The sequence below is a fragment of the Hyperoodon ampullatus genome (genome assembly GCF_949752795.1).
Source record: "Hyperoodon ampullatus genome assembly, chromosome: 1".
In the NCBI taxonomy this organism is placed as follows: domain Eukaryota; kingdom Metazoa; phylum Chordata; class Mammalia; order Artiodactyla; family Ziphiidae; genus Hyperoodon; species Hyperoodon ampullatus.
Window position 1 is genome coordinate 32006924 of NC_136914.1, and position 13321 is coordinate 32020244.

Here is a 13321-nt window from a genome sequence, read left to right on the forward strand (position 1 = left end):
TGCGTGTGTGTGACTGAATAAATGTAATTGCTTCCAAGATACATGGGCATGTATAGCTTTATATTATGATAACCCTTAAAGTAAGATAATGGAATATATTATGAAGAAAAGGCTGTACCGTACGATTAAGAGAACATGTTTCTGAATTTGAATGTTAATACTTGGTGCTTCTGTCCAATTAGTTAATGCAGGACTTTTAAAAATAAATAGAAGATAGCTACAGATTTCTAAAACCTTTGGTTACTTTTCTTAAATTATTTCTGAATTTCAAAACGAAAAGCCTGAATTTATCCAATTTTAATGCTTTCCCTTCAGGATCAAATTAAATGACTCTAGCTACAAGTTATAAAATAGTCTTGGATTTTGGTGGTTGGTTTTCACTAATTGAAACTGAATATCAAATCTATACGTCTATCTTGTTTCTATTTTTTTTAAACCTCACTTAAAAAATCATTTCGTGGTGATAGTGATGAAAGGAAAAGGTTCCGTGTTTTTCTTTCCTCTTGTGGAGGAACTGACCGAGTTTGAGACTGTGACTCAGTTCGCTCTGTTTCCATTCATTCCCAGGAACTAGCCAGACTTCTCCTCGGGGAGACTGGCGGGGTTTAGAAGGTTTGTTGTGGCCAGTGTCAGAAGCCTTCCCGGCTCCATCAGCAGACCTTAACTTCCTCCTCGACCCACTGGAGACCACTTAGACACCTGAGTGGAGGCGACAGCTGCGTTCAGCAAACCATGCATCATGCCAGAAGGAGCCAACGGCAGACTTTAAACTCTGTGCAGCATGCGGACGAGGCTCAGAAATGAGCTGTCCGGACAAGCCAGGGCAACTCATAAACTGGTTCCTCTCCTCCCTGTGCGTCCCGAGGGTGCGGAAACTCTGGAGCAGCCGGCGCCCCAGGACCAGGAGGACCCTCCTGCTGGGTACGGCCTGCGCCATCTACCTGGGCTTCCTGGTGAGCCAGGTGGGGCGCGCCTCTGCCCCGCACGGAGGGCGCGCGCGCAGGGGGCCGCACTGGAGCCGGGCCACCGCCGAGGCCCCCTTCCCTGAGATACCCCTGGACGGCACGCTGGCCCCTCCCGAGTCCCAGGGCAATGGGACCACGCTGCAGCCCAACGTGGTGTACATCACCTTGCGCTCCAAGCGCAGCAAGCCCGCCAGCATCCGTGGCACCGTGAAACCCAAGCGCAGGAAGAAGTATGCGGTGGCTTCTCAAGCCCCGGGACCCGGGGCTTTGGTCGGACCGTCCCTTCGGCCTCAGGAAGCTGCAAGGGCAGCTGATGCTGAAGTGCCCGGGCACGTCCGGGGAGGAAACCTGGCCAAGGCTGGGGAGCGACCCTGGGGGTGGATGCAGGGTCTGGGAGCGCAAGGTGGGGACGCAGATGTGCAGCTGCCCCGGGCCAAGGGAAGCAACATCAGGATCTATAGCGAGAACGCCCCGTCGTGGCTGAGCGGAGAAGACATCGGCCGGATGCGCCTGCTGGCCGACGGCGCGGTGGCGGGTCTCCAGCTGGCCTGGCCCAGGAGCAGAGCGCACCTGCTGGTGCTGCAGGGGACCGGCCAGCCCGCGGGGCCCTCCTGCGGCCCCAGCCCCTGCGGGCTGCTCAAGCAGCCTCTGGACATGAGCGAGGTGTTTGCCTTCCACCTGGACAGGATCCTGGGACTCAACCGGACCCTGCCTTCTGTGAGCAGGAAATCCGAGTTCATCCAAGGTAACCGTTTCCTGGGCTTCTTGTTTGCAGCTGTTGGAGACTGGGCTTGATTTTCTCTTTTCCCTCAGCCTCTTTTTCTAAATGATTTTCTCCACCCGCGTTTCCCATTTGGACAGCAGCAGCGTCTTTCCATACGCTTGGCATCCTCGATTTTCTCAGCTTTGGGAGGACACGAGAGTGCCCGGGCTATGCTGTGCTGTACACGCGAGAGAAGCCCCCGCTGTGCAATCTGTGCTCTCCGTTTCCCTCGCAGCGCTTCCTGGAGGCTTATTACATCTGATGAAAGCCAGTGACAATTTGTGTGATGAGGGAGAGAGCCGGGGTGGAGGCAAAGAGCTTGCTGACAGTCAGGCATATTAGTAACTGGGTTTGTATGGAAGTAAGTAGAATCCTGTGCACTGGAAGTTTTTAAAAATAAAGGCAAAGAGGGTTATCTTTCTTCGGCAGATGGAATCTTTTTAAGAGGCCCAGGGCCAGACCATGTTAGATTTGACCTCTTCATCTTTCACGATGGACGTAACCGCTTTAGTTTACAAAGAAAATGAGGCCAAAAGAGGTGATTTGTTCAGTGTATATACCAACCAGCCACGTGGTCCCTCCAAGTCCACGACTATGCTTTACTGAGCCTGAGTGCCGAGAGGTGCCATCAGGTGACAAACATTGTGGCAGGTTCTGGGGTGTGCAGCCTGCCAATACAGCTGCAGGCGTCAGGGCTGGTGTGTGACAATGCTCATGCCATAGAAAGGATTTTCTATGAATCCTAAGGCTATTCCAGCGTTCCAACACAAAGTAGGTTGGGTCCTTGGCTGTGTTTGAAAGCAGAGTGATCCCAGAAGTTGCCACTCTGAATCCAGGCTGGTCCAAGAGGCTAAAAAGGACCCCAAAGAGATTATAAGCTCAAAGGCTATTTCCTTACCAAACGTAGCATTTCAGCCCAGTTCCCATGGAGTCTGGACTGGAATGGATTAAAGCCTTGGCAGTGGCCAAAAGCCAAACTGCATTTTCAATGGCTTCAGGGGTATAATTTAGTCTTAGAATAGGTACTTCTTGAAGTACCACTGGTTTATTTAGAAAGACTTGGCATTCCCTACTCATCCTGCTTTGTGGCTAAGTGCTGCAGATTCACAGGTGTGTTTCGATGCCTCAGATTCACAAAGTCTTCCTCCAGGATGATGCTGATGTGAGAAAGCCTCTCAGACCTTCTATCAAATGGTGGTACAAGCTCATTTCTAGAGGGTGCTCACTATCTGCTAAGCACTATGCTGACTGAGACATAGAGTCTCTATACATCTTGACTCCTGTGTTTCTCATAGCAGTACTAGGAGATAGGTGCGATTCTTATCTCCACTTGGGAGATGAGAAAGCTGAGGCTTATTTAGGCAAAGTAACTGGCCTCATGTTAATGGGTAAGCTGGGTTTTGCGCCCAGGCCCAGCAAACTTCAAAACATCAGCTCTTAGCCATTGGGCTTAGGTGACGCTACCACTTCTGTCCAGACAGGTGCACCCTGGAGAGAGGGAGGATGTGGCTGGGCATGGAGAAGCAGGCACACACTGAGCCTGTCCTAGACCAAGCAGGGCAGAGGGTCCCCCTGGAAGGCTCCCTTGCCATTCATTCATGTCCTAAAGGCCCTGAGAAGAGGTGATGCGTGCTTGAATGTATCCTGAGGCACGGTACTCTGATCTGTCCTTCCAGCTTCCCTGGGAGCTCCTGGACGGAAGTTGAGAGAGGAAAGTAGTGGTTAGGAGCCTGGGCTCTGGAGCTGGACCGCTGGGTTTGAATTTACCAACTGTGTGACCCAGAAACGTCACAGTATCTCTCTGACCCTCCATGTTCTCAGCTCTAAGTGACAACAGTACCCACCTCATGAGTTTGTTGCTAGATAATACAGGGAACACACGTAGACCTGGTGCTTGACACACAGTAAATCTTCAATAAATACTGCTATTTGTGTTCCTACACGAAGCACATGAGGTTCCATGTTCACTGAGTTACTCATATAGCCTCCAAGCCTCACCTATCATTTCTTTTTTTTAAATTGAAGTCTAGTTGATTTACAGAGCTGTGTTGTTTCAGGTGTACAGCAACGTGATTCAGTTATACATATATATATTCTTTTACAGATTCTTTTCCATTATGGTTTATTACAAGGTATTGAATATAGTTCCCTGTGCTACACAGCAGGTCCTTGTTGTTTATCTATTTTTTATATAGTAGTATGTATCTGTTAATCCCAAATTCCTAATTTCTCCCCTTCCCCTTTGGTAACCAATTTTGTTCTGTATATCTGTGAGTCTGTTTCTGTTTTGTAAATAAGTTCATTTGTACCATTTTTTTAGATTCCACATATAAGTGACATCATATGATATTTGTCTTTCTCTGTCTGACTTACTTCACTTAGTGTAATAATTTCTAGGTCCATCCATATTTCTGTAAATGGCATTATTTCATTCTTTTTTTGGCTGACTAATATTCCATTGTGTATATACCACATCTTCTTTAGCCATTCATTTGTCAGTGGACATTTAGGTTGCTCCCATGTCTTGGTTATTGTAAATAGTGCTGCAATTAACACTGGGGTGCATGTATCTTTTTGAATTAGAGTTTCCTCTGGATACATATCATTTCTTCATGTGACAGGGCTAGGATTAAAACCTAGGTCTCCTGCTGGCTTAAAATTTTTGGTGTCAGGATACCTCTTAGGTATTTAATTCTGTTCTCTGAATATCCAGCATCTTTGGGAATGAAAAAGGCAGTGGCACTAAATTTGAAGGAGGCATTTCTAATTCCAATGTAGACTGGTGTTCCTCTCTCTTTGCAGAAGTAAGTGATGATGGAAAGAAACCAACAAGGTTGTATTGACATGACTCTCAATATGATGAGTTAAATAACTAAGACTGTATCTCAAGTAATACCAGAACTTTCTTTATTCTCTCTTTGATACTTTCTACTAGAATGTAGTTATTGAGAGTCATAAAATCAGACCAGTTTCCTCAGGAGGCTAGGACATTATTTATAGTTTAGAGCACTCTACACAATATAATTCTACTCATGCAGACATTGTACTGATGTAAAGTACATAAATAGATCAGTTCTGGTCATGGTAGAGGATTAACAGTCTTAGGTTCTTGGTATCTCTCTTCACTCACCTACCTCTAGTCTTTCCTGACTTGTGTCTTTCTTCCCTTGATTTCCACAGATGTGTGGCTCTTCCCTCTAGAGTCCTCCTAGTCTTCCCTTGGTCCAAGCTTAGCTTTATTTGCGCCTCCCTAGCTACCTAAGGGGGTGATAGATCTTATCTTGTTACCCAGCATCTGTTTCTGGCTCATTCTATATCATTGCTTTATAATTATAATTGCTTATTTAATCATCTCTTCTTTCCCACTAGGCTCTAGATCTATGAAGGCAGAGACATTTCCTGTCGTGCTCATCATTGAATGTCCAGATCCCAGTGGAGCGTCTGGCACATAGTAGTTGCTCAATAAATATTTTTGAATGAATGCAAGAATGCATTTTTGGTCTGTTTCACTGACTCCAAACAGTAAATCTGTACTTGCTTCTGGCTTCAAAAACTCAGGACAAGTGCTACCATTTTAGTCCTAAATCCAGGCTGGGATTTCTCCTTGAGATTCTTATAAATAACTCATTGAAAAGGTAAAGAAAAATATCCTTGACAGCCTCTGTATTATGCAAATAATAAGGTTTATGGAGCTTATTCTTGTGAGGACCATAAATATAATATGGTCTGTGGCTTCACACTGCAATGTAATTTGATAATGAGTTTTCTGTAGGAGGAAAAATAGAACTCAGCTTAGGTAATGCATTTCTCTGATGATCTGGCTTGGTCTGGGAGGAGATCTTTTCATATCTGGGAGAGTGGATAGTCAGCCAGTCCTGTAAATAATCTGCCTTAAGTGTTGTTTCTGTTCTCTGACTTTTGATGAATGTTTGTGAAAATAAATTCATGCTTAGTACCAAGAACATTGCTAGTCTCTTGTGAGTCGAATATAGATATTTGACTTATCGCAGTTAATCTTTCAAAGAAACCTATGCAGGAGACACTTTCTTACCTCAATTTTGAGAAGAAAGAAAGATAAGAAGAAGGCAGCTCAAGGTCATACAATGAGTTAATTGTCCAGAAAGAATTCAAGCCCTTGTCTTGTAACTTCCAAGACTCCCCTTTATCAATCTGCTTTCCTCACCAAATCCTTTTGGGGGGCCTTAAGGTGTGTCTTCTTTCTCCATCACCATGACCTATTTGTATACCTGGTTATCTCACACAACTAGACCTTGATGACTTGTGTACTGATGCACAGATACGGGCTATGGGAACCTCTTATTTCTCAAGGAGACAACAACTGTAACCATAGCAAGAGTAATATTGAATGTTACCATATACTGGCACTGTTTTAAGTACCATGCACCTATTATCTCAATAAATCCTCCTAAACTTTTTATAAGATGGGTACTCTATGAGAGACCTTTTGTGGATGTGGAAGTAAAGGCCCAGTGTAATTAAATACCTTTGTTGAAAGTCATGTAAATTACCTGGATGTAAAAAGGAGACATATGATGCAAAGGGAGATGTAAAAGAGCATCAGAGGCTGTGACTGAATGATATGCCTGCCCCAGCCTCTCGGATGAAACTTTCTGTTCATCCAGACCAAAGACAAAAGGTCCCAATGATAAAGCTCATCTTCAGGTATTTATTTGTTTGTTTGTTTGTTTGTAAAACTGACACAGGTGATCCTATCAGCCCAGAGCCACTAGCTCAGGTTCCTCTGGGACAGGTTCTTGGTTGTATAACTTGAATTCTAGATGACTCTCCTTGAATCCAAAAATATATATGTGAAATTAGCAGGTTTACTGGCCCTGAACTGTATACTGGACCATTTTCTGACAGGTGTCACTCCAAAGATAGCCCAGAAAATGAGAAGGTTGTACTTGGGGAAGGACAAGGTTGTAATTAGGTAGGGAGGGCCAGGAGGGTACCACCCGACAAAATCCAGCCATGACCACTGGACCAGAGTCTCATCCTATGCGTATCTGTGTGGGAAATACAAAAGTGAATTGAAATATAGCATCAAAGATCTTGTAAAGAAATCCATGTTTGCAATAATGATGTATTTTTCAGTTGTAAACTTATAAAGAATCTAGTGTTATGCCTCACAGCATGTCTATACTGCATTTGATGTCATTTGACTATTGCATTACTTAACAATTCCACACAGCAGATAGTATTGATACTTTATATATGGGAATCCTGAGGCTCGGTGAGGTGTGAAATTTGCTCAAGGACGCATAGCGGGTGAGCAGTGGAAGTGGAATTTGTACCGAGTTCTGTCTGATACTAAAGTATCCTCACGTTGCTTCTCTTGACCTACATGACCTCTCAAATATAACTTGATATACTCATGGGATAGTGACAACATGTGATTTCTGGTTTACCATTATGCCAATCTTTCTATTTAACTTCTTTTTTCAACTCAACCACTTAACATTGATAATATTTTCACTCAAAGGAAGTATGGCCATACTACCCTGAACACAGCTACAAGGGCTGTTGTTGTTGTTTAAATACAAGCCAACGCTTCCCAGATTTTCTTGTTTTACCGTAAACAGTCGTGTATATGCAAATACGACTGAATGTATTAGTATGTTTTCTGCCAAACCGTCCTTGCAAAAATCATCAATCATGATAGAGGTCACCAGATACTATGTGATACTGATACATTTAAATACTTTTTTAAACAAAATATTTAAAAATATGTATCTAAGACAAGACAAAGCAGACTATGTCTATGTAGAGAGCAGAAGAACCCCAGCCCCCCTGTGATCGTCAACTGAGCACTTTGGCCAAGCTCCCCAGCAGTCTGCACAGAGATGCAAATGAATCCCAAGGGCTACCATTTTGGTAGCACTTAAGCATCCTACTGTCTTTCATGCCCAGCATGGGAGATGCATTCTGTGTGCTTTATTTTTAGGATGCCGCTTTACGGCCATAGAGCTGTCAGACCGGATTAGGTAGCCTCGTTCCAGGAACTCTGTGTGTCAGGGCTGCTTGGATGACAAACTGCAGGCCCCTCACCCCCTTCCATTTAAATTCAGTGTAGATTCCAATGTGCTCACTGTTCTCTGAATTGTATTACCTCGTCTCATCACAGAGCAGGAGAAATACAGTGGGTGCTTTCCTCTCTCCTCTTGAGTCCGTGTGAGCCATGCGGTGAGCTCCACGATGCTGGTACGGCTGCCAGAGCAGGGGAGTGGCAGCTGCACAATTCATGTTGTGCCAGGCTCTCAGGTGAGGACAGAGCTTTTGCACAGCAAAGGAAGCCATAAACAAGACAAAAGCGCAACCCTCAGAATGGGAGAAAATATTTACAAATGAGGCAAATAACAAAGGATTAATCTCAAAAATATACAAACAGCTCATGCAGCTCAGTATCAAAAAAACAAGCAACCCAATCAAAAAATGGGCAGAAGACCTAAATAGACATTTCTCCAAAGAAGACATACAAGTGGCCAAGAGTCACATGAAAAGATGCTTGACATCACTAATTATTTGAGAAATACAAATCAAAACTACAATGAGGTATCACCTCACACTGGTCAGAATGCCCATCAAAAAATCTACAAACAATAAATGCTAGAGAGGGTGTGGAGAAAAGGGAACCCTCTTGCATTGTTGGTGGGGATGTATATTGATACAGCTACTATGGAGAACAGTATGGAGGCTCCTCAAAAAGCTAAAAATAGAACTACCATACGACACAGCAATCCCACTACTGGGCATATACCCTGAGAAAACCATAATTCAAAAAGATACATGCACCCCAATGTTCACTGCAGCACTATTTACAATAGCCAGGACATGGAAGCAACCTAAATGCCCATCAACAGAGGAATGCATAAAGAAGATGTGGCACATATATATAATGGACTATTACTCAGCCATAAAAAGAAGTGAAATTGAGTTATTTTTAGTGAGGTGGATGGACCTATAGTCTGTCATACAGAGTGAAGTAAGTCAGAAAGAGAAAAACAAATACTGTATGCTAACATATATATATGGAATCTTAAAAAAAGTTTAAAAATGGTCTGAAGAACCTAGGGGCCGGACAGGAATAAAGACATAGATGTAGAGAATGGAGGTGAGGCCACGGGGAAGGGGAAGGGTAAGCTGGGACAAAGTGAGAGAGTGGCATGGACGTATATATGCTACCAAAGGTAAAATAGATAGTTAGTGGGAAGCAGCTTCATAGCACAGGGAGATCAGCTTGGTGCTTTGTGACCATCTAGAGGGGTGGGATAGGGAGGGTGGGAGGCAGACGCAAGAGGGAGGGGATATGGGGATATATGTATATGTATAACTGATTCACTTTTTTATACAGCAGAAACTAACACACCATTGTAAAGCAATTATACTCCAATAAAGATGTTTAAAAAAAAAAAGACAGGTAGGGTAAAGACCTCCAGGAGATATGTTTAGGGAAGCCTGCAGGCACAGAGAGGGATGTGTGTGTATAGGGGGGTGGGTAGGGGGACTGCAGAAGGTTCTAGAAGTGGTAATGTCAGACTAGTTCTTCAAAGTCACTGTGGGTGGGTACAGAAGGGTGGAGAGAATCGAGGTGTGAGAAGCTTGTGAAGGCAGCGTGTGTGTGGAAACTGCAAACCGTTCTGGAAAAAGGGGAATAGGGGCTGGCGGTGGTGAGTGTAGAGTGGGTGGGTTTATGTTATGGAAGGACATGGACTTCATCCCACAGATAATGCGAAATCATTGAGGGGTCTGAAGAAGAGAGGTGATGTGATGAGCTTCCGACTGTAGGAAGCTCACTCCAGTCAGGAATTCATGGCTTCTTCAACTACCTTAACCAATATTAAATGGCCCAGGACCAGGTCCCCCTGATGTGACCAAGACTTTACTGGCAAAATGCAATCGTTTGTGGAGTTTGGCAGCGACTCCATCATCACAACCCTCTGAAATCAAGGTCGGTTCCTGTTTTTCTAAAGGGAATATTGAGACAGGAAGTGTCTGGGAGCTCCCATTTTTACAGCGGAAGTCCAGGGCAGACCTAGAAAGCAGAAGTTCCCGTCCATTAGTCAAAGCTTCAGAACAAAGAAGGACACTTTGTTTTTATTTATTTTTTTTAACATCTTTATTGGAGTATAATTGCTTTACAAGGGTGTATTAGTTTCTGCTTTATAACAAAGTGAATCAGCTATACATATACATATATCTCCATATCTCCTCCCTCTTGCGTCTCCCTCCTACCCTCCCTATCCCACCCCTCTAGGTGGTCACAAAGCACCGAGCTGATCTCCCTGTGCTATGCGGCTGCTTCCCACTAGCTATCTATTTTACGTTTGGTAGTGTATATATGTCCATGCCACTCTCTCACTTCGTCCCAGCTTACCCTTACCCCTCCCCATGTCCTCAAGTCCGTTCTCTACATCTGCATCTTTATTCCTGTCTTGCCCCTAGGTTCATTAGAACCATTTTTTTTTTTTTTTTAGATTTCATATATAAGTGTTAGCATACGGTATTTGTTTTTCTCTTTCTGACTTTCTTCACATTGTATGACAGTCTCTAGGTCCATCCACCTCACTACAAATAGCTCAATTTCATTTCTTTTTATGGCTGAGTAATATTCCACTGTATATATGTGCCACATCTTCTTTATCCATTCATTTGTTGATGGATACTTAGGTTGCTTCCATGTCCTGGCTATTGTAAATAGAGCTACAATGAACACTGTGGTACATGACTCTTTCTGAATTATGGTTTTCTCAGGGTATAAGCCCAGTAGAGGGATTGCTGGGTCATATGTTTTTAAAGTAGAACCGATGGTTTGGATTGTTTCAGTCGTCTGTGGCAGAGGAAGTCACAAATGCTTCATGCTTAGCTAATGCTTGAGGAAACATGGAGATTATTTTAACAGTCCAACCTCGAGAAAACCAGTTAGTGAAACAGTTAGGAAAGTAACTAAATACATTTATATTTTTGTTGGAAGAACGGTATTCGAAATCACCCAGAAATTGGATTCCTAAGACAAGCCCTTGTATTGAGGATTTGGTTGGCTGCATGGAATCTACACGTATAAAATCTATGGAATTCTGCTTCTCTGCCACCTTCCCCTTTTAAAACCAAGTATAGGTTGATTCTTTCTAATATCTGACAGTGCTATATTTTCAGTGTCTCTGGATCTCACACTTTTCATGCCTTGGGGAACCCGTTGCCTCAGTCAGGGTGGCTGGTGGACTGGGCTTGAGTCCTCTGGAGACCAGAGATGCAGTCAAGAGTAGAATCAACACTCGTGACTTCTTTTTCCACCCCACGCACTCAGCTCCTCTTCAGACATGGCTCTTCTCCTTGTTAATGGCCAGAGCTGCTCATTTTGCTATGCTGGGGCCCGGCAGTTCTTCGTTGCTTGGCTTGACTCTGAGAGCTCAGCCTTTATTTTAGTCCTTCCTTCACTTGGTCCCTTTAAAGCACTCTTCAACTGGCAGACACATAACCTGATTGTCATTACACGCGTGCTTGTCTGTTTCCACTAAACTCCCAGCTGTGGCCCAGGCCTTGCCTGGGACTGGGATCTTGCCGGGCCTCTGTTTCTGGTATGCCTCACTCTGAATTCTTTCTATCCCAAACACAGGAACCAAATGCATCCAAATATTGGGGGACAATGGTAAATATGTGCTTTGGGAATAAGTGAATTAACAATGTTTAAAAGCCTGAGCATCTTATCCTCCACATTTCCTCCCCGGCCAGACTGTCACAGCATCCTATTTCACCCTCCCTCACATTGACTGACTTGTCCACATTTTCACCATCCTTAAGCCAAGAGATCTTACCTGCTTTCTTCACTTTTAATAGCCAGAACCCTACTGTGAGAGGCACAGTAGAAAAATAGAGCAGATAGTACTTAAGGGATCATTAACAATCAGACACCTGCTACCTTCTCAGTGGAGTACGCCCACATCAACACTTGCTTTTAGATTAGAGATCTGCAACATTCAAGTTTTCCTTCAATGCATTGGACAGTTGCAATGGAACATGACGGAATTTGTTTCCCATAACAAAGATGAGCCTCAGGTTTTGGCTGGTCTTTGTTTTCTTTAGAGGGTTTTGGAGTCATTTTTAATGAAGGGCTCTGAGCTGAACTGTCACTTTCCTTTTTGTCTTGTTCACAAGAAGCTTGGAACTTGGCCCATGTGATAAAATAGGCTTGTGATTTCAGAGCTCAGGATGTTTTTGCCCAGTGATAGATGCAGACATTCACTGATAACTCCCCCTGTAGTTCAACAAAACTGGTCATCGGTTCAAGGTGAAGGACACCTGATAAACCAGGGCAAAGGAGATTGTGTAGAGCATTCATTCTTAGTGGACTTTCACGTTCGTCTTCCCACAAGAATGTCTTCTTTGTGCTTTTGAATAAAGAATGACTTGGGAGAACATCAAAATTCAGGGGAGATGTTCAGATTTTGGAAAAAAATAAGTTTTACTGGCAAGTCTCAGGTTTTTAAAAGACAGCTATATAACCATTAATTCACATGAACACTCACATTTCTTTTAAAACCCCACTTCCTCCCCATTCTGACAGGTAGAATTTTCTCTCTTCACCGTTAAGATTTCTCTAGAGAGCCCAGTACTACCTCATTCTGACAAACCCACATGCGAAGAGATGAATGCCCCTCATCTCTGAAACACTTCAGGTAAGTTGCTTTAACCTGTTTGCTGCTTTCAGAGGGTACTTTTCCGTCATCCCTTCAGATCTATCAAGGTTCCTTTAATTCTGTTATCAGCCATATTTTATACAAAGTGCAATGCACCTCACAGTAGTTGCTCACAGCTCTGAGATCTGGAACCAGCCTGGGCAACGTGCACAAAGACTCTGCAAGGAAGGACATCCAGCCTGGCTCAGCCTGAGAACTGCCTCTTAACCTGCTCTCCGGAAGCCCCTTTCCCTGCGGTGACTGACGCCAGGCATGGCAGGACAGAATGTGTTTCTGTGGCAGTCAGAATATTTTGCTGAGGGGAGATGCATGTGGAGGAAAACAGAGAATGTTAACTGAAAACCAATGATTCCTACCTGTTGAAAGCTCCCTGTGGCAGTTTGAGAGCCATGTAATAGAAAATGTATCATTCAAAAAAATTTTAAGATTTAAAGGAGAGAAATGGTAAATGAAACACAATAAACCCATACACTAGATTAGGGGTTGATTCACTACAGTCTGTGGGTGAGAGATAGCCCACAGCCTACGTTGTGTGGTCCCTGAGCTACCAATGGCTTCCCCAATTTTAAATGGTTGAAAAGAATATCCAAATAACAAAAATACTACTAGGACACTTGAAAATTACAAAAAATGTAAATTTCAGGGTGTGTAATACAGTTTTATTGGAACATAGTCACCACCATTTTTTTATATATTGTTTTGACTGCTTTCGTATCACAATGGGGTTGAGTACTTGCTAGTTGACATTGTATGGCCCTCAAAGCCTGAAATACTCACCGTCTGCCCTTGACCAAGTTTGCTACATTATTGTATCACAGTTAAAGTGACACTGTTTAAGAATATTTAATTGTAAGAGAAATGTTTGCAATGTAACATTT

General features: G+C 43.6%; 1 protein-coding gene across 1 annotated transcript in view; it reads left to right on the top strand.

The window, feature by feature from the left end:
- Positions 1-800: 800 nt before the first annotated feature.
- Positions 801-13321, top strand: part of GASK1B (golgi associated kinase 1B) — a gene marked incomplete at both ends in the record, with an annotated part of 38587 nt that continues 26066 nt past the window's right edge. Inside the window, one exon of the mRNA XM_079713046.1 lies at positions 801-1710. Coding sequence (XP_079569172.1) covers positions 801-1710 — 910 coding nt within the window. The remainder of the gene's footprint in view (positions 1711-13321) is intronic.